Source organism: Gobio gobio, assembly GCF_949357685.1.
Source record: "Gobio gobio genome assembly, chromosome: 21".
Lineage (NCBI taxonomy): Eukaryota > Metazoa > Chordata > Actinopteri > Cypriniformes > Gobionidae > Gobio > Gobio gobio.
In genome coordinates, this window is record NC_137117.1 from 20,941,078 (window position 1) to 20,966,180 (window position 25,103).

The 25,103-nt window shown below is 37.1% G+C and overlaps 1 protein-coding gene across 1 annotated transcript in view; it reads left to right on the forward strand.

Moving 5' to 3' along the window:
* Positions 1–25,103, forward strand: part of kif1b (kinesin family member 1B) — a 79,943-nt gene that overhangs the window by 24,618 nt on the left and 30,222 nt on the right. The window contains 20 exon segments of the mRNA XM_079802424.1: positions 4,978–5,054; positions 5,234–5,413; positions 5,639–5,704; positions 6,577–6,755; positions 9,153–9,264; positions 9,913–9,990; positions 10,370–10,435; positions 10,544–10,561; positions 10,768–10,843; positions 12,206–12,284; positions 12,431–12,573; positions 16,382–16,504; positions 16,507–16,514; positions 19,522–19,601; positions 19,884–19,959; positions 21,025–21,104; positions 21,526–21,632; positions 21,850–21,933; positions 22,238–22,418; positions 23,009–23,081. Of these exon segments, the coding sequence (XP_079658550.1) occupies positions 4,978–5,054; positions 5,234–5,413; positions 5,639–5,704; positions 6,577–6,755; positions 9,153–9,264; positions 9,913–9,990; positions 10,370–10,435; positions 10,544–10,561; positions 10,768–10,843; positions 12,206–12,284; positions 12,431–12,573; positions 16,382–16,504; positions 16,507–16,514; positions 19,522–19,601; positions 19,884–19,959; positions 21,025–21,104; positions 21,526–21,632; positions 21,850–21,933; positions 22,238–22,418; positions 23,009–23,081 (1,886 nt within the window).

Genomic DNA, 25,103 nt, shown 5'->3' on the forward strand with positions numbered 1-25,103 from the left:
TGTGAGCAAGGCCAGGCTTGCCGGTTGTCCATCTGTCTTTCGGCCACTGTTCTGATCTTTCCATCTCATCAGTGTTCTGATATGATGGGTGAACAACACAGTGCATGATGGGAGAGGCATTTATAGTCCCTCTGTGCCTTTTGTTCCAAGAAAGCGGGGCAGAAAGACTGTGGTAATGTAAATCCCTGTGTGTCCACTGCTCCAGTTTCCAGTTGGCCTTGGGTCAGAAGTGTAATCGCTCTTTATTTAGCCTCTCTTTCATCTGAATGACACAGGCCTGTCCTCGTCACATTAACAATGTGCAAAATCAAAAGTAAATCTAAAAAAAACTGATTTGAATCCACATTTATTAGCAAGCTTTTATGCTAACTGATAATAATAAATACATTTAATGCGAGAAATATAAAATGGCAAAAGTCAACTTAATCAATTTCACACAAATAATCAAATTCACACTAAATGAACATGAGAATAATTGAATCGAATGAAATATGAAATCCTATTAATATTAATGCCTACGAATGTTTGTACTGTATTGACTGCAAAAACTGAAAGGCAGATGAGCACTGTCCAAATACAGAGTATTTGAAAAATAGTTGGATGAGATTCAAAGTGTGCATCTGATGGGCACTTAACTATCCCATTAGACCATGAGAGGTCATGAATTGCGGAAAAGCAATGCAACTGACGCTGTAGGACAATGCAAATGTATATTATACATCCGGATTGCATTCATACTACACACAAACCGTACATATTAAATAGCAGTTTTTGTTTTCCCAACCACTACGCCACGGCACACTAGACAGGTGGTCAGGTGTGAGCTTTTGACTCCATTCATTTGCTCCTCAAACTTTCAGTAAATACTCATAACTCCACGTGCCTCTATCATGAATGAAGTGCCGCTCAGAGTTTAGAGATGGATCGTTGCGTGTTTGCAAAAAGTAAATAAAGAACTGATGTTTGAATAAGTTCAACGTTTTCTTTACTCAGGATGGAAACACTGTCTATAAAGGCAATTGGGTTTTTTTGTATTTGAAGAGTGGAGAAGAGTCTTAGTCTAGTGTTTGCAGTCTAGTTGTAGCAATATACTGTTTTAAATATTCTGTGCATAGCGCTTCGTCTTTTGTGTCATGAAATTTTGGCCAAATGTATTCAACAACAAGAAAAATTGAGCGTGCATATAGCTATAATAAACTTTACAATCTGTAAGTTGCTGAAAAAGTAACGTGATGTACTTGCTGCCTCAGATGTGGCCGTTCTAATGACTGACAAAACACATGTCATTCGCTGTTAAAAACCTCATAACTGATCTTGATTTTGTTAATATGAAAATGTTAATATTATCACACGTACAAGTGTCTGACCATATATAAAGCCACAATACCAACTTTGATGACAGTGTTTATAAAAACCCTATTGCTACCAATATGACCTTATTGTGTTGTTCCTACCTGACTAAAGCTCAAGTTTCACCTTAAATGTATATATGTTTTAATACGCCATTTGAAGCAATGCATGTTTCTGCAGTTTTGTTATTTTAGTGCTTAGTGGTGTGCCGTGGGATTTTTACTTATCAAATTTGTGCCATGGCAAGAAAAAGGTTGGGAAACACTGCTTTAACAGTTTTGTAGTTTGTTCTTAAAAAAGTGCCCGTAATATTTTTTTTTCAATGTCACCTTTCATTCTGTGTGTAATCTAGCTGTCTGTGAATGTAAAAGGTCTGAAAGTTTTAAAGATTAAACTGCACAACAAATAACGTTGTCTCCTAAAAGAAAGAATTGAGTCTGAGCTGCCGAAATGAGTCCAGTCTCACTTCCGTGACATACGTAGGTTTGTAACAAATTTGCATAATGCCATGTTCTTCATTGGCTGCCCATGAACAACGCCTACTTTGACCCGTCCTCAAACACTGGTTGTAGCTGAGGCATGGAAGAGGTTTTTTTGTGCTGTCGACTTGTCTAGAAGATGCTGTTTTCTGCCTGCAGATTCACTTTGTATGTACTTCCAAAGGATGAGGACTCACTCTGGAATCGATATAGTAAAACAGATGCCATTGTTACTGTTCATATCACTGAGTGCTGAGGAAGCAGAGATGGTCTAAATTAAGCGGCTTTGGAGGAAGCCTCGGTAGCTGAAATTCAGATATGGTAATTGCCGTTTAGTTTCCGACCGACACACTTTAAAGCTACACTGTGTAACTTTTTTAGTTTGTTCTTAGCTAAAAACACTTAGTTCTTTCAAAAATATATGTGCTCATTAATGCATATTTACTTCTTTCAAGTAATAAAGTATTCCCGTAAGTTTATAGTATGCCATTGAAAATACATACGGTAATGGGTTTGAATGCAGGTCGCCATGTTGCCCCTCCATCTTGAAAGTACATCAGCCAAAGAGGGATATACCCGTAAATTCAAGCTTCGCCTTTCGCGTTTTAACACTCGATGGCACCGTGTCGAATGTGGACGAGGTCGAACTGGAAGCCATATTAATCTTGGACTAAATCGGCCACCGTAGGAGTTAAAACGAAATCGGAATTGAGAGGAAGAGAAACTAATATTCACTAGTTTCTCTAAACTAATCGAAAATATCACACAGTGTAGCTTTAAGTAGTAGACCAATCACAACAGTCTGGGCCATCTGACCAATCAGAGCAGATGAAGCTCTCGGAAAAGAGGAGTTTAGAGAGACTGAATCCTTTATCGAGCCATTTCAGACACCGTTTGAAAAGAGCTGATGTGCAATGTATATTATGAGAAAATTAAAGTGTTTGACCTTGGATGCATGTAAACCTATTGTAAGAGACCTCCAAAACAAAATTAGGAAGCTTTAAAATGGTATAATAGGTGCAAATGTACTACCTACTCTGGCATTATGTGATTTCGGATGCAGCTGAGGAGTGACGCATGTAATCGTGGCGATATTCACTTTCTCACCAGCAAAATCATTACAAATAGTGCTGTATATTGAATATTTATGATATACTTTCTAGTTTAGTATTCGACTGGTATCTTGCAGAGAGGAGAGGCTCAGTGCTCAGCCCTCCCTCCCCTCTCATTTCCACTGAATAATTGATTGTAGACTGTGAGATTAGTCAGTGTCCCAGAGGTGCTGCTGGGGGATTTACTCATTGCAGGGGGCTCAAACGTCCTCATCTGCAGAGAACCTTGTGCTTAATTAGACCGTTGACTTTTTATTTGTAATCCGCACCTCTTTCCCTTCTCTCTTCAATCCATACACACTTTGAAGTGGAAAGAACACCACATTTCTCTATTTCTGGGGTGAGCCGTCACTTTTATTACAGCTGGAGCTGGAAAGGTTGTTGTAATGTTGTTGTTTGGATTGTTGCTATGACAGCAGCGTGTGCATCCCATTCGTCAGTCACCCTTTCTTTTTTTCCGCCCACCTAGCCAACTGACCTCGCCACCCTGCGCTCTGCTGGTGGAATGCGTTTGTCTGGATCGAATCAAGGCCTGAACACGCTCGGGGGGGCCCTGACGGCCAACTCTGAGTCAGTCGACGGCACTGCAGCAGCAGCAGCTGGCTTTCTGATACCTATAAATATCCTACAGTAGATTCCTGTGGCCCTGCGGACTTTTGAGCTGCTCACTCCCAGACTTAGCGTTCTGATGGTGTGGAGTTGTTGAGATGAGGGTCGGGCTGAATGTTTCGGACACGCCAAATACCAGACAAGCCTGTAGATTCTTGTTTATTAAGACTGCAAGGATTTGTAGCAACCTGCTGAGAGCAAATGGACAATATGTGATATCTGTCAAAGCAAACAGGAAAAGTTCAATTGTATTGAGTTGTATCAACTGTGAGAGATGGAAAGATTTGTGGCTAGTCACATGCAACAGGTGGACCTGCTGATCCCACACAAAGGCATTTTTTGAGTCATCAGTTTTTTGTTGTTTCATAGGCTTCTAGGTTGAGTGCGTCCTCTCTTTCAATTGTTAAAAGCAAAAATAGCCCCCAAACAAGTTGTTTTCCAGTGGTTGTGTAGCAGTTATGATCGTGTGACATTATTTCTCATTTGACAGACATTTCATTCAATTAGAGGAAGTGAAACGTTATAAATTTTAAATGTTGGTTTATATACGGCGATGATTATGGCCACTTGAAGGCTGACTCAACCTCACTTGATCATACAGGGCTTTCATATCATGTAATAGTTTAGAGACATTAATAATAATAATGTGCAGGACTTTACTAACAGGTCAGCAATTGACTGGTGGGTTCAGTTTCTCAGGTATTAATGAGTTCCAGACTGTGTTGTTTTATTATTATTTAGTGCTGGGGAAATAATTGCATCCAAAATAAAAGTTTGTGTTTACATAATATATGTGTGTATACTGTGTGTAATTATTATGTGTATATATATGTATATAAATACACACACATGTGTATATATTTAAGAAATATTTGCATGTATATACTGTATATATTATTTATATTTTTAAAACATATTGTTCTAAAATATATACATGCATGTGTGTGTATTTATATATACATTATAATATTATTCTATTATTATTATACTATTATAGGGTTTATTAATATTTAGTTGCATGCAACATTTTTATTTAATGGTTTATTACTGTGCAGTTGGTTACAATTTGTCCATAGCAGATTTTAATGTTTGCAATTCACAGGTTGTTATCTGTGAGTTTTGAGTACACATTCTTATATTCAGTCATTCAATTTATATCATGCAAAAATTCTTCATTTAACAGTTTAATCTTAATGATTCATACATGATTAAAATTTTTACGTTACAAATTATACTATCACCATAACAATTAAAATAAATGAAAAGTATATCAGCCATCTTGTCACCTTGCACTCTAGATACTGGTGTCATCATTGGGTATTGAAACAACCTCTGTTGGTCAACTGTCCTCTAAAGTCATAGTATGGAAGCATTCTGCTGTTTTTGTGTGGAAAAACTCAATCCCATTTTCCTTGTCTTTTTTCCAGCTATTTTGAACCCCAAGAACCCAAAGGAACCACCCAAATCCTTCAGCTTCGACTACTCGTACTGGTCTCACACCTCAGTAAGTCTTTTTTTCTCTCTCTTTCTCCTCCTGTCCTTTTCCTGTTCTTTTTGCTTTTTCTGCTGAGCTGGCTCAGTGGACAATAAAATGTGTATGTGGTCAGATTTACAGCTGTAATTAATCATCCTCCAAAATAAAGGTTGTATTAAAATCTTTTTCTTTCTTAATTTCTCTGCTAGCCGGACGACCCCAGCTTTGCGTCACAGAGCCTTGTGTACAATGACATCGGGAAAGAGATGTTGCAGCATGCTTTTGAGGGATATAACGTCTGCATTTTCGCCTACGGCCAGACCGGAGCTGGCAAGTCCTACACCATGATGGGAAAGCAAGAGGAAGGACAGGAAGGCATTATTCCTCTGGTGAGTGTGTAATATCACAGCATATGTATCACCTTAATGGATCCAGAGTAAAAGACCTACTTAAGAGCTCCGCAGCAGCTGAGATGTTTCTGAGCTCAAAGCAGACATTGCCAGAAGACATTAAGGCATTAGCGCTCTGTCTAGCACGTCCAGCAGTTATTTGTGCTCTGTATCGATCGCTCTCTCTCTCTCCTCCCTAATGTGCTCTTTTGTCCCCCCTCCCAGCTCTGTGAAGATCTCTTTGAGAAAATCAATGACAATAACAATGAGGAGATCTCGTACTCGGTGGAGGTGAGCAGCAGACACACCATGACTCTTGTGACTCACTTCAAATGCTCTCCTTAATCTGCTGAAATGCTGTTTTTGCTGTGTTACCTAAAAGCGTTAAGCTCAGTAGAGGGGGGTGATGGGTTTGATCAGAGCCCACTCAAGTGTTCAATAACAGAGCTAAACATATTCAGCTACAAACAAATTGGCAGTGGTATTAAATATGCTGTAAATATTTGCTCTGACGCGATTTAATGTGGGCATGTTTCATAATTGTTTGCAAAAATATACTGAAGACAAATGAATGTGTCCGGATCTGAAATAGATTTTGGATCTGGGTTTAGTGGATGTGCATACAGTATATAATGCATTTTTTCCCCATCAATTTAAAAAATGTACACTACTTTTCAAAAGTTTGGAGTTGGTAAGACTTTTTAATGTTTTTGAAAGAAGTCTCTTATGCTCACAAAGCATTTATTTAATTTAAGTACAGTAAAAAAAACTGTAATATTTTGAACAATAGAAAATCTATTTTAATATATTTTACAATAATTTATTCCTGTGATGGCAAAGCTTAATTTTCAGCACTATTACTCCAGTCTTCAGTGTGAGAAATCATTTCAGTATTATTTAATGAATATAAATTCCAAAAGAAAAGTATTTATTTGAAATCTAAATCTATCTACTGTCACTTTTGATCAATTTTGTGAGTCCTGTCCTTGCTGAATAAAAATATTGATTTTGTTAAAAAAATCTTACTGACCTCAAACTTTTGAACGATAGAGAATTTTTTTTTCTTTTTAAGCCAATGTGTGGAATTTTGTGGAGTAGATTAATATAAATATTATTTTATCTCAGGTTATATATTCTAGCTAATTGTTATATGCTCATTGTAGGTGGCTTATATGGAGATATACTGTGAGCGAGTGAGGGACCTGCTAAACCCTAAGAACAAAGGAAACCTGCGTGTCCGGGAACATCCTCTACTTGGGCCGTATGTGGAAGACCTCTCGAAACTGGCCGTAACCTCTTACACAGACATAGCTGACCTCATGGATGCTGGTAACAAAGCCAGGTGAGAAAAAAATCATATATGTTTTTAAATCATATAAATCGCCATTTTGTGTAGACAATGTAGAACATTCCAAATCAGGTACTATATTTTGGATGCTGATATTGAAGGGGTAGAGGTTGGCCTTTTTGTCAAGGCGGAAATGGGAAAACTGTTGTAATTTTTCCTCCAGTGATACTGATAGTCATGTGTAAAATGTGACTCTTGGGAAGGGTTAACATGCTTCTAATCTTCCCATTCTGATTACCAAGGTTTATTTGTGGAGAATGTGAAAGCCTGTTTCTCTCGAGAGCATCCCATCCAAACTTTATTATTGTATTTTTGTTAGTCATATTTTAATTAATTTTGTGAAAAAAAAATAAACGAATTAATATATGCTATGAACAAAAACCCAAAAATGAAGTTTGAACCCTGCTCTCAAAATAATTTTGTAAGAAAAATAAAATAAATATTTTTTAGGGGTTCAAATGAAATAAATTATTAATCTTTATTATTTTTTACACTTTTCTTATTTTTTCATTTTTTCAGGGAGTTCAGGGTTTACTCTAGCCTGGTTAAAACCAGACCATTCTCAGTAGTAACTGAGTTATGGTCTGGCAAAGCTTCATAGACAAATCATTTCCAAAGGGGCGTCACCAACGAGTATACCATGAGACGCAGAAACTCTGGCGTCTCTCAATATTCGTTATTGTCTGTACTTGTGTTCTCAAATAGGAAATGTCCCCGTTTTCCATTTCAGAAATCTGGTCACCTTACCTAAACTTCATATTAATGTTTAATATATAATTTTTAAAATGTAAACGAAAAGAGGCAGGGTGTTTTATACTTCGTTTTATTATAAATATATAAGATAATCAATGTAGGCCTAGCTACGCGTTGCCTGAACCACATTCGTGTGGCTATTATTATTATTATGTTTGATTTTTATTTTTTTATGAAATGAGGCAGTGGTGTTTTATGACATATTTCGTACGCGAACTTCTGACTTGCGTCCGACTTACCAAGTTTGACTCCGGAGAACGAACTCCCGGGGACGGGAGGACACTAGTCCGCCTACTATGCTCTTAGTATCACTCAGTATATATTTGTATATGTAGTGCAGGCAATGCATATTATCTTCAATGCATGTTTATAACAAAACGAAATATAAAAAACCCAGCCTCTTTTCGTTTACATTTAAAAAAACACACACACATAATATAGGCTATGATTATCACTGTAATAAATTAAATATGACACAAAACACAACCCAGTCTCTTTTTGTTAAATGTCAGTTTATGTGTGATCATCAATAGCAATTATAAAAGTATAAGTAAAAGGTATAAGAAGCTATACAATAAATAAAGCAATTCAGTCAAAGTCAGCGCTAGGAGACTACAACGGTAAAGTTTAATATCTTAAAAATATTAAGTTATGAAACTTCACTTTGCCCTCAGACAAAACGATCTGTCTAGGAACAAATTATAGATTAATGAGAGCAAAGATCAGCCGTTAGATCTACACAAGACGAGACGGTTTAACCACTACAGAGACATCAGAGCCAGCGGCAGACGGCAGAAGGACTGGCCGAGGAAAGGCGCCTCTCGGCGGGCTGGAACTGGAACCACTGGAACTCACAACTCCGAAAACGGCAGATCAAATTTTTAAAAAAGGCGCTCTCTTTATAAATAAACCACAGATTTGAGCTTTAAACAACTTCATTAACTCCTGAAAAGGACTTAAAACTATATTTTGTAAAACATTAACACTACCAGAGGACTCTCGCTAAGACCCATTCGTTTAGCCACCAAAGGGCCAAGCTGGTATCAGACTTTTGCCGAATCCAGTCGGTAAGACAGCGATAACATCTTTTTTAGATATAAAGGCTTCGAGTGTTGTTCTTTGCTCGGGTTTTAACGAAAAGGAGAAGTTTAAATCGCTTAAAACAGACGCGATTGCTGATTCGAACGAGTGATGCTCCACAGCAGCGGCAAATCTGCTTCAACGTCGCTGCGCTGTCGTCATCGTGTAAAGCCCGCCCCAACGTTTCTAATTGGTGCCGCGATTTCTAGGGTTTAGAAATGGGTTTGAATGGACTCTTTGCCAGACTACTTGCAGAGCAAATCTAAATTTGCCGGAAGTTGTCTGGGTTTTCCCAGGCTAGGTTTACTCTAGTTTTAATGTGATATGCAACTTTACACAGATGTTACAAATAAGGCCAAGAAATGTACGATATCAAGTATCAAGTCAGATACTAATAAATTGAGAGAGAAAATATGGTAAGTTTATTTAATATCCATTAATACACATTTCTGAGGTAGCTTTACTATTTGTTTTACTCTAATATTTCAATGTATATTTATTTTAAATGTGTATTTAGTATGTGACACTTATGACACTCATTTTGACCTGTGTCCTCAGAACTGTTGCTGCCACCAACATGAACGAGACGAGCAGCCGGTCTCACGCCGTCTTCACTATCGTTTTCACCCAGAGGAAGTACGACAGCGAGACAGACCTGTCCACAGAGAAGGTTGGATACTTTACACCCATTATGACATTTCACAGAGCTCAGATTATTCCTGCAACACAAAGTCAGCAAATCCTGAACCAAGCAGAAAGAAAAACTGAGAGAAAGAGACCCGTCCCACTCATCCTGTTTGTGGGGCTCATTGTGTATTTGCTGTAGACACAAAGACAGCTCTATGAGGTCCATGGACACAATAGCTATTGTACAGAGCTACTACATTAGATTCACTACACAGGTCTCGCCTCAGCCCTCGCTCTAATATTACTCATCCAGTTTGGCAGCGGCACCGCACGACAGAATGAAAAGAAAACCCAAGCATTCTTTAGCACAATTAGTTTTGCATCCATGCGCCAACGATTTTACTACAGTACCCTAAAATGATTGGATGATTGAACTGTTTAGCTCAATGGTTAATGGAACAAATGATTTACAAATGCTTTCCGAATTGAATAATCAGATTGATTCATTTGGACGTTGCTATATCAGAAATATGTATATACTGTACTTCTATTCCTAATAGACAAAAATCTTTGGAAAGTATGAAAAAATAGACTCCCAAATACATGGTATGCTAGACTGAAGAAATTTCCTTTGTGTCTTATTTTAGTCTGTGTTGATCAGTCTGAAAGTATTTGTGCTGTCTGGTTTCAGGTCAGCAAAATCAGCCTGGTGGATCTGGCAGGAAGTGAGCGTGCTGACTCAACAGGGGCCAAAGGAACCAGACTGAAGGTACAGACTAATTTTACAGCCTCTCCAAAGCTCCACCTGCCATATGTAAAATGACTGTGCTCTCCTCCACACTCCACAAATATTCAGGGAATGTGACATGCGTGACAAAACACTTATGCATCAGCTATTTTTGTCATTGAATTGAATTGAATTGAACTTTATTGTCCATTCTGTTTGTCACAGAACAGAAATTTATCTTTTGTAATCAACTTACAACAAAACTTATCTATTGTAATCAACAAAGGCTAAGGTCTCAGTGCATTTAAGGTCTTGTTTGTTTTTAAGGGCAAGCAAATATTAAACTCCAATGCATTAATTTGATTTAATCATAGTTTATTAAAACAAAACAAAAAATGCAATACCTGTTTGTGCTTCTTAGGAAGGAGCAAACATCAACAAATCTCTAACTACACTAGGAAAGGTTATTTCGGCCCTGGCTGAGGTGGTGAGTAATATTCATAATACCTGTCTCTCTGCCTGTTTGCCTGCCTGTTTTCAGTACTGTAACTTTGTGTGCTGTGTGTCTCTCTCCTGGCAATGCTTCCCTTCTCAGGATAACTGTACCAGCAAGGTAATCTTTCCCTGTGACCACTAACCACAGAATCATCTCTATCTAAACCTATCCACCTTTATCCATGTAACCTTTTTGTCTTAATAGTGTATTCCTGTCTTGATGTCTCATACATCAAATTATGTCCTAAACCCCTTTTTTTATTATAACAGTAAATGTATTTATATTCTATATTCCAACCTGTTTTACTGGCTGTTTTGAAACAGAGCAAGAAGAAAAAGAAGACAGACTTCATTCCTTACCGAGACTCAGTGTTGACATGGCTGCTAAGAGAGAATTTAGGTATGTATAGCTATAAGGTTATTCGGACCGGAGGAACCTTTTCGTAGTCCCTATAACTAATGGTGGAAGTACCTGCTTTTTGGCAGTTTTGCACCACAGGAACTGGGAACTATTTAAACTCTAGGAATGCCTTTTTGGGGAAATTAGCTCCTACTTCAGAGTAGGGTCTAACCCAGCACTATAGAAACTACCAGTGACGCAAGTGTACGTTGATTGGCCGAACGCATGCAAAACACTGGCACACAGCATTTTTAAAAAGCTGTGTAAACTCACAGTTAATAACCTATATATTTAATCCACGAACATGGCAAACATTGATAGATGGACCGACGGTGAAGTCCAGGCACTTCTCAACCTTTACGCTAAGGAGGACATCCAACGCAACTTAGAAGGGACCAAGCGAAACAAGATCCTGTATTTCTGCTCAGCTAGCGACATTGGGCATCAACCACACAACAACCGCCATAATGTTTTTTCATATATATCGTTTACTTTCTTTAACAGTTCTATCTAATAACATATACGATTGGACTGTTAAACAGATTGTAAACTAATGAAGATGGAGAATGGGGGGAATGTGTGCTCAGGCTCTAGCTAAGTCAAAACTAAAGTCCTGCAAAACGAACCAGAGCAGCAGGACGTAAGTGATTGCTTATGCCACTTCAAAGTCCCAACTGGCAGTGTGAATGCAACCAGGAAAATTATCCTAGGGGAACATTTAATTCTAGGGTGACTGCCCTGGTGGCTAGTTCCTATAACTTCCTGGTGCGAAAGCCTCTTATGATTATCCATGATGGTTATAAATGAGCATATCTACTATGATGCATAGATATTATGAACCAGTTATAAAAAATTTAACTGACTGATATTTCAGAATAATCCAACAATTCTCTGTCCATGTAATATAATTGGGCTTTAAAAGAATAATTCACCCCAAAAAACAAATTCATTATTTAAAACTAAAATATTGAAATAAATTAATACAATTTTTATTTTTGTTGTTTGTTTTGTAGTTTTATTCCCCTAAATATTATTATCTATATTCAACTGATTGAACTAAAGTTATCGCTTAAGTTGCCAACCAATAGCTATCAAATGAAACTCGAGGTGTTTTGCTGTTACGTTGTATTAAAATTATTCCAGAGATTTGAACCCACTCGATATATTTTCTCTCCTTGGTCAAATGTAATGCAGCGTTATAACCATTTAAAACTCTAATTTGAATAATTTAACAGAAAAAGAAAACGTGTACTATTTACAATCACATCTTTTTTTATATTGGCCCATCTTAGCTCAATACTCGAGTCCAAATTGCATTACTTGATGTTTCTAATTGTTTGCATAATTGTGCTCGTTAACCAGGAGGGAACTCGAGGACCGCTATGGTGGCCGCCCTCAGCCCTGCTGACATTAATTATGACGAAACTCTCAGCACACTCCGGTAGGTATTCACTCCTGCTTCCCATCAAGCACTGTGACTTACATTCTTAGATCTTGATTGTGATAAGAGGGCTTTCTTGTTTTAGATAAAAACACTTGTGATATCAGTGGCTGTTTGGATCATTGTCTTTGTTTGCTCATTCACAGATATGCGGACAGAGCCAAGCAGATCAAGTGCAATGCCGTCATCAACGAGGACCCCAACGCCAAACTGGTGCGGGAGCTTAAGGACGAGGTGACACGGCTGAAGGACCTTCTCCGTGCCCAGGGCCTCGGAGACATCCTGGATAGTAAGTCGAGGCACAGCGCACCCCAATGGCCATTAACCTACATGCCCAATTGCCAGACAAATGGGAGGTCACTTACTCCACTCACAAGTGGCGAATTCTTTAGCTCTGATCTAATGCCGCAGTCTTGACAAGCCTGCATTGTCTTCATGTTGTTCCTTCTATGTCTTCATTTAACCATTCATCAACATGCGATGGAGATTAGTATTAGTATGGCCATATGATGGTTAGAAACAGACAATACTGTTTTCCAACACAACATGTCCAGTTTAACCACACATCACATGCCAATTATGTAAAGTCAAGTGTTTCCCTCTCATGTTTGTCTTCACAATATTTTGTCTTGACAAATCTAACTGCCTCCGTCAGTCATTCCCCTACTAGTCCTCACAACTGTGACTTCTCAACCTTCTCCTGTTCTTCCTGCTTCCCTTCAGTCGAGCCAATGGGGGATGATTGCCTTGGAAGTGGAAGCAAATGTGTGTATACACGTGACGGGACCACATCCTTTCGCTCTCCCCTCTCGCTACCAGTAGCTTATTCATCGCTTCTGGAATACAAACCTGTTGGCTTTGCATGCCTCAGTTTTTTTTTTTATTACCACAAGGAATCCCAGACAAACGAGATAAATATGGGATGGATTGGATGGGTTAACACGCCGGTAGCAGGCTTTTTGTTTGCTCTTAGCCTAATTTGATAGACTGTCTGGCATGATGCAGTCTTAATGGCAGGCTTTCCTCCAAATAAGCCCAACCCCACCCCACAGCACGATAGATCTGATAGACTGCATCTGGAAGCACTTAAAGGGATAGTTCACCCCAAAATAATTATTTTGTTATCATTAAATCTGTATTTTCTTTTGTGAAACACAAGAATGTCCTAGATTTAGTTTCCATACAAGGAAAGGTGATTTATACTTATTTATACTAATAGTAACAAAAAAAGCAGCATAATGAACCAAAAAAGTAGTCCATATGAGCCATACAACTATATTAAAAGTCACTAGCTTTGTGTGATAAACAGACCAGGTTTTTTTATTTTTTATTTAAATGTACAAAATTGTATATAATATGAATATCCACATAATAAATTGTATATATGAATAGACAAATTTAACTTGGAAGTAAAATTGTATATAAATTAAGATGTTTTCAAGGTATCTATCTTGAATTGAACATCAACATGAAACTGGATCTCAACTCTTTATATTTCCATAATCTGACATTTTCAAATTAAATAATCACCAAGCAATAAATGAATGATGAATGTTGAATTACAATGTATTTTATTTTGTTCCATTGGGGTTTCCACCTGTTTTAAGTAAAAATTTGCCTATGGAATAAGACAAAATACAGCTGAAATTCAATAGTTTTGTGTGATAAACAGATTAATAGTTATTCTCGATTAAAGGAAGAATTTAAGCGAGTAATGCATATATTTTTTGGACTTCCTAAAAAACCTATTGACATTCTGCTTAACCTTAAAGCTGAAAGTCATACGGTTTAGAATGATATGGGTGGATAAATAATGACAAGATACAGAATTTATTTTTAGGTGATTATATCTCTTTAATGTCAATCCTTTAATATGGAATCTTACCCTCTTTTTTGTCTTTTGTTTTTTCCCTAGTGAGGTTTTATTGTCATTTAACTGTTCATTGCAGGTCATGACATTCACGATGTTAGAATGCTGCTAAGTTTACAAACTGAAGCAATGATCTATCCGAGAAAAGGTGCATGTTTTCATCATTTTACATTTGCAGAATAGCAGTTGTAGTGATAGTGTAAGAATATTGTAGCGTTACGAGCCTCAGTATTTCCGTATCGCTTTAGTCCAAGTGCGTCCGTGTCCTCTCCCATCCCTGTTCTCTGTATTCTCTTACACAAGCTCTGCATGACTTTTTAAAAGCTTCAGAACCGAATCAGAGCTCAGGTGGCTATTTGCTTTTCTATCTGTCTGGGAGTTCTTGATATACGCAGAGAGATGAACGCACACTGTGCTTTCTACCTCTACAAGCATATGGCGCTGGGAAAGTGAGCATTTTAACTTGACTGAAATGCTTGCCGTGGTCTGTGTGCTAGCAGCCTCAATCGCATCATCTGAACGCATGAACAGTAACGTAATGCAGTGCTGCTGTGCCGCCATGTTGGCCTAGTTGCTTCAGGAGAGACTTTTCAGATAAATGAAGTGGGAAAAAAATTCAATAGCATGAATATACAGCAGAAAGCTCAACTGAACTGCGATAAAGCTCCCTGGGAGAGTGTTTTATTTTTTAAAAGCACACTTCCCTCCCAGTCACAGTAGTTGTACCAAAATTATGTTTTGAAGAGCTTTGTGGCTGCCAAACTTTGACAGCATCATGACTTTAAGAGTGATGTTCTGCGTGGAATAGACATTTTATAGCTCGTATAGCAGCATGTTATCATACAATTCTTCTACCACCCCAAGCCCCCCTCTCCTGGGTTTGTGACCTTTATGCAACCCCCCCACCCCACAACTCTTCTCTCCTATCTGAGAAGTGTCAGTTTTCACCCAGGTCAAAATCAAGTCAAAATCAAGAAAAGGTGATTTTATCATGTTAAAAGTGCTTGTAATATAGTTGTTAAATATTATTACGTCATTTATTAAATATTATGCATATTTATTGCATGTTACTTCTCAAAGGGAAGAGTGTTATTAACACTTTAAATAAGTGTTAAATTCTTTAAAGGGATAGTTCACCCAAAAATGAAAATTCTGTCATCATTTACTTACCCTCAAGTTGTTCCAAACCTGTATTTTTTTTTTCCTACGATGGAAGTCAATGGGGTCCATCAACTGTTTGGTTACCCAAGAAACTCATACAGGTTTGGAACAACTTAAGGGTGAGTAAATGATGATTAGAATTTTCAATTTTGGGTGAACTATCCCTTTAATCAGTACCTTTCTTCTAATAATAAAACTCTATTATTTAAATTATTGTTTAAATATAATAATATTATTATTAAAAATAAATATTCTTATATATTACATTTATAATTTAAGTTACGTTTACTTAAGAAGCAAAATTGAATAAAATATTAATATCCACATATTAAAATATTATATACTGATTAAATTTTCATACTTAAAACTGTAAAAATATTATATATTTTAGTGAAAATGTATATTCTTAAAACAACAAATTTAAGAAAATTTGATATAATATTGAGGCTTAATGTATTTTTGATGGAAATGAGCTGCATCACAACCAATTTTATTTCTGTAATCTTTTTCGGATAAAATATAATATTCAGCAAGACAAAAATGAATGATGGATTAAGTGTATTTTGTCTTGTTCCATTGTGTTTTTCTTTTCTTTTTAAGCTAAATTTAGTGAGATTTATGCTTAAAACAAGTGCAAAAAAGTTGCCAGTGGAACAAGACAGAATACACTTCAATTCAAGATCCATTCTCTGAAACTGGTTTTAATATATTGTTGCTGGACAGTAAGAATCTGAATTGGATTTTTCAAGTTTTGGGTATATAAATGTGTTTCTATTGAGCAACCTGAGGTGAAAACTGTGCATCTGAATGGCGTGTTTGTTGTAATCCTTTGATGTGAACTGTGTGTCTTACATTGGTCTTTCCTCCTCTTTGTCCTTTTTCTTCCTTTCTTTCTTTCTGTCTGTCTCTTGTACTCTCTCTTACATTTCTGTCTCCACCACTTTTGCTTCTTCCTCCTTGCGTCGTCTGTCTCTCCTCTGTGGCTCAGACCTGAAAGATATACACAACAATAAGCATAGATACTTGCTTGCCTCAGAGAACCAACGGCCTGGCCATTTCTCCACAGCACCTATGGGCTGCCTGACAGCCTCTCCGTCCTCAGGCTCTCTGTGCAGCCAGGTAGGGCTGCAGTCCGTTTCAAGCATCCAGGAGCGCATCATGTCCACGCCGGGTGGAGAAGAGGCCATCGAGAGCTGAAGGTACACAGACAAGCATTTTCGAAAACAAAAGAAGGGTCAAGGGCTTAAGTTAATAACCATTTCCTGCCGTCCCAGAGGTTTCCTCTTAAATTAATCAAAACTAATTGGGTAACAATGTGTAATAAGATAATGGAGGTGCTTCAGGCACCTGGTGACCTTTTATATTCAAAATACTCTACTCATGACGATTTGCATGTTCTCATACATATGCATACTCTACTCTGGATCACCATGGTAACCTGAGAGGTATTTGAAGGACTAAAACCAGCTGTCTGTAAACACCTGTGACGTGGGTTGTTTCAGTGGTTGATACCAGTGAAATTTCTGGGTTGTTAATACCAAAAATATTATATTATATGAATTATATTATTTGAGGGAGTGAAAAGATTGTCTTGTCATACTTTCCCACCCACCAGTGGCTTGAAACCATTCACTGAGACTGTGAGAGATAGTAAGGGAGGAAAAGAGAGGGAAAGTATGCGTGGCTACAGCTTCCAGGCAATAGTTTCCATGGTTACGATAAGTGGCTCGCACTAGTGACGTCAACCTCCGACGCAGTTTGGCAGAAAATTAGACCGAAATAGACCTCTTTTGTATTAGCCAAAAATATTGATGTATATAAAAAAGTGAGAACATCCTTGCCATCAATCAGTAACATAATCGGATAGAAGTCAGGTTGTTCTGTGTGATTCACATGGGCCATCACTTCATGATGTCTGTGATTGCCCTGCATACAACCCATTTCTTGCGTGAAAATATACAATACCAGTCAAAAGTTTGGAATTAGTATGGTTTTAATTATGATGAAGTCCTTATGCTCATCAAGGCTGCATTTATTTGATAAAAAACAATGAAAACAGTAATGTTGTGAAATATGTAGCTTTGGAATCATCATAGGAATACATTTTAAAATAGTTTTTTATTGTAATATATTTCACAATATTATGTTTTTACTTTATTTCTGAGACTTCTTTAAAAAAAAAAATTTAAAAAAAATTCAAATTCCGTATGTATATGCAGATCTAATATAATGATAATCCAGTTTTTCTAGTCCGCTGTAGTTATCTGGTGAGTAAATCTCACAGGTTTAAAGCCACATTGTTACTTTCTACATGAACAGATGGCAGGGGTGTTAACCCTTTAGGAAGGATCTAGGGGAGCTTCCTGTACCTCAGGCCAGATGGTTCTGGTCTTCCTTCAAGCCAAGGACAATAAGGGACAGACACAATAGAGGAAAATGTGTGTTGGGCTTCCCGTATTTAACTGTTTACTGCTCTTGACCCCCCGTCGGGCAGTTGGTCCTTTGCACACAGGCTTATGGCCTAGATTTTCCCTTTTAGCCATAGGACCCTGAAATGTATGACCTTTCCATAATTTATGTCTGATTTAAAACACAGCAAGATGTGCTCGCAGCGCTGAATAGCAGAATAAGCTTTAAGCTTCTTAGTATTAAGCACAGGTCAGGCAAGTCACAATGGCAAATGTGCGGAAATGGCAACCTGGTGCTAATTATAGATTATATATTCTAGATATAAATTATGTACATAGAATAAAAATGGTTAATGTTATTTAATGCATTGACTAACATAAACTAACAATGATCAATATATTTGTACAGCATTTATTAACCTTTGTTCATGTTAGTTAATAATAAGTTAGTTCACAGTGCATTAACTAATGTTAACATATACATCTTTGGATTTTCATAATGAATTAGTAAATGTTGATATTAATGGGATAGTTCACCCTAAAATGAAAATTACCCCATGACCATCCTAGGTGTATATGACATTCTTCTTTCAGACGAATACAATCAGAGTTTTATAAAAAAAAAATGTCATGGCTCTTCTAAGCTTTATAATGGCAGTAAATGGCACCCCAACATTTGAAACCCAAAAAAGTGCATCCATCCATTATAAAAGTAATCCACCCGGCTCCAGGGGGGTTAATCAAGGTCTTGTGGGTTTTTGTAAGAAAAATATCCATATTTAACATGTTACAAAGTAAAATATCTTGCTTCTGGTGGACCACCTTCCATATACAACTTATAAAAAAAGCATAACTGGCTTGACAATGATGTTGGACGTAGCGTAAATTTTTGCGTTACACTTTCTTCGTAAGCTGAATACGGAAGTGGTCTGCCAGAAGCTAGATATTTTACCTTATAAAGTTTTAAATATGGATATTTTTCTTACAAAAATTCACAAGACCTTTATTAACCCCCAGAGCCGTGTGGATTACTTTTCTAATGGAGTGATGCACTTTTTTGGGCTTCAAATTTTGGTCTCCCATTCACTACCATTATAAAGTTTGGATTAGTCAGGACATTTTTTTAATACAACTCCGATTGTATTCGTCTGAAAGAAGAATTTCACATACACCTAGGATGGTCATGGGGTAATTTTCATTTTTGGGTGAACTATCCCTTTAATGTTAACTATGATTAATAAATGCTTTAGAAGTATTGTGACTTATTAGTTTGTTAACAAATGTAAATGTAAACAAATTAAACCTTATGACACCAAAAATACATACCCCAAACTTTTCAACGGTAGTGTATCATGATTTCCACAAAAATATTAAGCAGCAAAAATGTTTTTAACATTGATAATAATAAATGTTTCTTGAGCAACAAATCAATTTAGTATTAGAATGATTTCTGAAGCATTATATGACACCGAAGACTGGAGTAATGATGCTGAAAATTTAGCTTTGACATCATCGATATGAATAGATTTTAAAATACATTAAAATAGAAAACAATTTTAAATTGTACTAATATTTCACAATATTACAGTTTTACTGTATTTTTGAAAATAAATGTAGCCATGGTGAACATAAGACTTCTTTCAAAAGCAAGAAAATCTCCTAAAGATTCAAAACTTTTTTAACAATATTATCATTCCAGCAATATTTAGCCATTTCAGACCCTGTCTTATACCACCCAGCATAAACGTCCTAATTATCCTTTGAAATATGCTGACCCTCTTTGTCTGCGGTCCTGTAGGAGTCGGAGAAGATCATAGCCGAGCTGAATGAGACCTGGGAGGAGAAGCTGAGGAAGACTGAGGCCATCCGTATGGAGAGGTCAGTGAGGGCTTGGGTGCCATCTGGCTCCCTTCCTATTGTCCCTGTGCCCATACTCATCATGCCCGTGAGGAGTGTCTGCTATGTTCCCGCGTGCTCAGCTGGTGCGAGTCTGTACCAGACTCAAGTAGCTGTCAAATCGCACACAACACGGACCTCAACACTAACATGCACATTCAAGTATTAAAGAAACATTTTCCAGATGTCTTTGTTGCTAACCGAAAAGGTTATAAGAATGTGTTGATTTGTAATGTCCAAGATGTTTTCCTTCCCTTCTCTCAGAGAGGCACTGCTGGCAGAGATGGGAGTGGCCATACGGGAGGATGGGGGAACCCTGGGTGTCTTCTCTCCTAAAAAGGTACAACACGTGAACTCCTCATCATTAATCACCATTACTGTCTGCACCAGACAGCTTCTCCTCATGTCTGTTCTTTCTTCGTATTTCATCATCCATCATTCTCCCTCCTTCCATTCTTTTTTTTTCTTTTATCTTTTGTTTTGCTTGCCTCTTGCAATGGAATCCTATTAGTTTGGTCCTGATAGACCAACGTCACTTTCTATTGAAGACTTTAGTGTTTATTCTTCTAATCAGGTTTGTTTTTTTACGTCATATTTTTGTAAAATCCCTACTAAAAACATTAGAGTTCCTGTAGCAAGCCATTATTGTGGATTACTGAATAGTTTATATTTTCCCACATCACTCTTAATTTCAGTGACCGTAGGAAATGGAAACGAATGTACATCCATCAGCATACTGTAGTGTTTCCTGCACTGGTCGACGAATGACTCTCATGAGTCTAATCAAATCAGTTATTTTAATAAATAGGACATATTTGGTTTTTGAAATTACCGAATACTTCAGAGCTGTTATTGATTTAAGGTTAAACTGGATGTTTTCACTTGCTAAAAGTACTTCCAGAAAGTACCGTTCACCACAATCTCATTGTGTTTTTAGTGTCCCTCCCTGAAACCCATCAACACCGTTATCCTGTCTCTAGAACAATGCCTCTGTCATTGTTTATTTGTCTACTTATTCATGTTTTCATTCAATTTCTCTCCTTTTTTCTCTATGACATCTCTCTGTCATTTTTGCCTATCCAATAGCTTTTCGTTGAAAGGCCATGTGAACTCTATTCTGACTTTAATGGGGTGTTTTCACCAAAAAAGGTTGGTGGTATAGTAGTAGATAATGTTGTGCTGTAGTTTTTAGTTATTTAGTTCATGGAGGCTAATGTAGTATATTATCAGGCTTTGAAGAAGCCAAATTTTATGACTTTGTGTGAGTCATTATAATTATTGAGATGGCATTTAATCTCATATCACTTTTTAATTGGCCTGTGAATGTAACTGTAGCTGTAGTGACATCATGCATGCCTGTCTGTCTGACTTGTCTGACATTCTCTTTGACCCTGTTTCCCTATAGACTCCTCACCTGGTGAACCTGAATGAGGATCCTTTGATGTCAGAATGTCTGCTGTATTATATCAAAGATGGAATAACAAGGTATGAAATCACTTCCATAACTGTCAGAAATGTCTTGGCTGTCTGTATGTTGCACTGAGGCATCTTATGATTGCTACATATCCAACCACTCAAGGGTCATACAAAGGACATAATGTTGAGTTGTTCTCATGAGTTTGTGTACTCTTCCAGTTGTATACACACATTGTGCGCACACAGTAACAAACAGTATTTTATATATACAGTATACAACATTTTTTTGAGTGGGAATTTCATTGGTCCAATATCCTGTATGTTAAACATAAATGTTTTAAGAATTGTCACATCATGCAGCAGTATCATGTTTACTGTGAGACAAGTTGCTTGTTGCTAAAAACTTGTTGCATCTCACCTTGTTACAGTGCTGTATTGTAATTTTGGAGTATCCCTGTGATAACTAAAATGAATGTCTTCGTTTTGACAGGGTGGGCCAGACAGATACAGAAAGAAGACAGGATATCGTTCTGAGCGGAGCGCACATCAAAGAGGAACACTGTATCTTCCGCAGTGAGAGGAATGCCAACGGAAATGGTAAGTGTTCACTTACATCTTTAGATCCATTGATCTGTGTCCAATTCACATGCCAACAGTAAAACAGTAAATCGTACATGATCGGCTCAGTGCAAATTAACTTTTGTCAAAGATTATTTCCTCCCCTGTATTTCTGAGTACTTTGTTCTTTACGTTTTTACTCATTGAAAATCTGATATTGCTGCTGGAGGTGGTGAATTGTCTTTTGTCCCTACAGTGATTGTCACATTGGAACCATGTGAGGGATCTGAAACATATGTGAACGGAAAACGTGTCAATTCTGCAGTCCAGCTGCGCTCAGGTGAGTCACTGACAGCTGCCTGCACAGTTCAGTCGTACGATTGTTTGTAGTAAAAACTAATGTGAAAAAATGTCATCTATTTTTTGTGAATGTGCGAGTTCATTAGCCACTGTAAGTAAATAACTAGAATAGTGTTATAATAGAAAATAGTGTTTATGATTACAATCCTATATTTACAATACACATATGATCACAAATACCAGTTTGCAACATCAGACTTGCAAAGCCTTGCACATTGAAGTTAAAAATAAGGTGGATAATACATTATATTGTTTCAATGTGTACATATTTGCCCATTCCTCAGGTAACCGCATTATCATGGGAAAGAACCACGTTTTCCGGTTTAACCACCCTGAGCAGGCTCGCGCTGAGCGTGAGAAGACCCCGACAGCGGAGACCCCCGTAGAGCCAGTGGACTGGACCTTTGCCCAAAGAGAACTGCTGGAAAAACAGGGTATCGACATGAAGCAAGAGATGGAGAAGAGGTACGAAAGCTCTAATAATCATGGGATTTTATTAAAGACAACTCAAAGTTCAATACTTGAATTATATTGGTATATTTGTACTCTTCAGGCACTGAAAAATGAAAATACACAGACAAAGTTAGCAAGTAATTGCAAATAGTAAACATTCACACTAGTTTCACATGTATGGAAGCTGTGCATTTGAATGTTTATTGCCCTGACCTTGTGCTTCCATTGTAAGTGCCTTGCTGTAAATTATATATTATATTTTTAAAGTCGAAAAAATAATGTCCTGTTGTAATCGACATAATACCTTATATGCTGTTGAAAGAACTTGTATTCAAACTGGCAAAATTCCTTTGAGGAAAGTGTGTATTCCAGCTTATGCATAGTCTAGGGTTGGATAGCCAACCGAAGCCAAGGGCCACCCAGCAGCAACAGAAGACAAAATCTACATTTTGTGAAGTTTAAGCTCTTGGCATGGAATGTGAGCACATATGAATTGGATTATTGTAAGAAGGATTTTTAGGATTATGTTGCGGAAAAGAAATGCACTGAGCGTAAGAAAGAGCAGCTTTTTGATGCAGTGGTCTTGCACTGTATTATATTAGGCTTACAGAAATGGAGATCCTGTACAAAAAAGAGAAGGAGGAAGCGGACCAGCTACTCGAGCAACAGAGACTGGTAAGGCTGAATCTCTTTGATAATTCTTGTTTCTTCTGTTGTTTATCAGAGGACCTGTACTTTTATTTCAATTAGAACTTTATTGTCCTTCCAAATTTTGTCAGCAACTTTCTTTAGACTGAGGGGAGAGATGTGCTGATGAACCGAGTTTTCTACTTGCTCTGCTGAAGTCCAAACAGCACTAATTCTGCACTCTTAGCTCTGATAGCTTGAGACTTTTGTGTGTCTGTATGTGTGTGAGAGAGAAACACTTTTCCCAGTGCATGGCTGAACCTCTTTGCATGGTAACTGAATCCACTCTGTCTGGATTGAGATAGCAGATGGCCAATTGCTGCTATGGACTGATTTACATATTCAGTTTGATACAGCAAGAATTTCTTATTCAAAAATGTAATTATCTCTCATAGATTTGAGATGTAACTTTGCAAAACTGCATCAGCAGAAGAATACCAATTTGGCTTTTAATTAGTAATTTGTGTTTTTATGAATTCCATTGTTATGTAAGGCATTGGTTTGCCATGTACCAGTTTAAGACCCCATGAAATCAAAATAAGAGTTTTATGGATTAAAATAAATAAATAAATAAACGATTTTAGAGCTAGCATTTAATAGTATTGTTAACTTATTAAATTAGTGCTGTCAATCGATTAAAAAACTAATAATGCATATTTTTTCTGTAAAAAATGGTGATTTAAAACATCACAGTTTTTAATATTTTTGTTCAAGCAGGTCAGACAGGACATTCACAGACAGCACGTTCTCTTCTGTCTTGTCACACTTAAATGGTTTAAAAGCATTTCGTGATCTTATAATGTAACGCTAAAGGATGATGGAAAAACGGTTGCTGCTTTAATTATGTCAATATTTTTTACGCGAAAACTGAAAAATTAAAAGCATATGTTAACGTGCAAATTTTGACAGTGCTATTTAAAATATTTATATTATCTAAAATATATTATCTCACCATGGATATAGCCATGGTAGCTGACATTATGCTAAACTATAATTTAAATAATATTTTATTTATATTCATACATTTCATACATACATTTTTTTTGTACTGTATAAAAGCTAATTGTTTAATAAACAGCATGTTGTCTTCATAATATCGCACTTCATTTTAATATATTTTTATACAGTATAAACAGGTCTTTATCAATTATGTTTATTTAAATTTACACACACAGAAAGCATCATATTTGGGGGTCCTTGCCATCATAGTTGACATCAAATTATGCTTGTCAAGCCTTTTCATGGGGTCTTTTAAGTTAAATTGGTGTGAAAACAATTCCCTTTCCTTGGTTTATTCTATATGCTGCTTTTGCATGGTTTGTTTTTTGTAGCATGTTTAACAGATTAATTTTCAGGGTACTTAATACCTCATTTAGTATTTGTTGCTGGGCAGTGTTTTTAAGCTAGTCAAGCTTGAATCAGCATTTGATTTACCAAAATAGATTTAGTTTGTCTGAGTTTGTTGGTTTTCTCAATGCAATTGCTGTTGTTTCCAATGCATTGTTGCCATAACCCAAGATTTCTGCTGTAGTTGATGAAGGCTAGTGACAATGTGGTTTCTCATTACATCTGTAGCCTTGAGTTCTACATGTCTGTGTCTGGCCAGACACAGAGGGCATGCTATAAAACAGCTATCTATGTTGGGGGTCTTAATCAATGATGACAAGCTCTCCAATGCTCCGATGGTCTCATCCATATAATCTCATATACAGAATGACACAGATACACACACTGCACCGATTACACAATCACGATTACATGGTCGCCAGCTGCCTCCTGTTATTTGACTGTGATTTTTGTATTGTCTTTGTTTTACTTGACCTGGAAAATGAGAAACTGCATTTTCTCTCAACTAACCTCTTAACTGTAGTGGATGAAATCTATGCTTTTAACCTCCTCCGAGCCTGTTCTTTTCTCTTTTTTCTTCTCTGTACTGACCTGTAATAAACACGCAAGAGTCTAACCCACCACTAGAGCTAGAAAAACTCTAAAACCAAATCTTCTCTATCA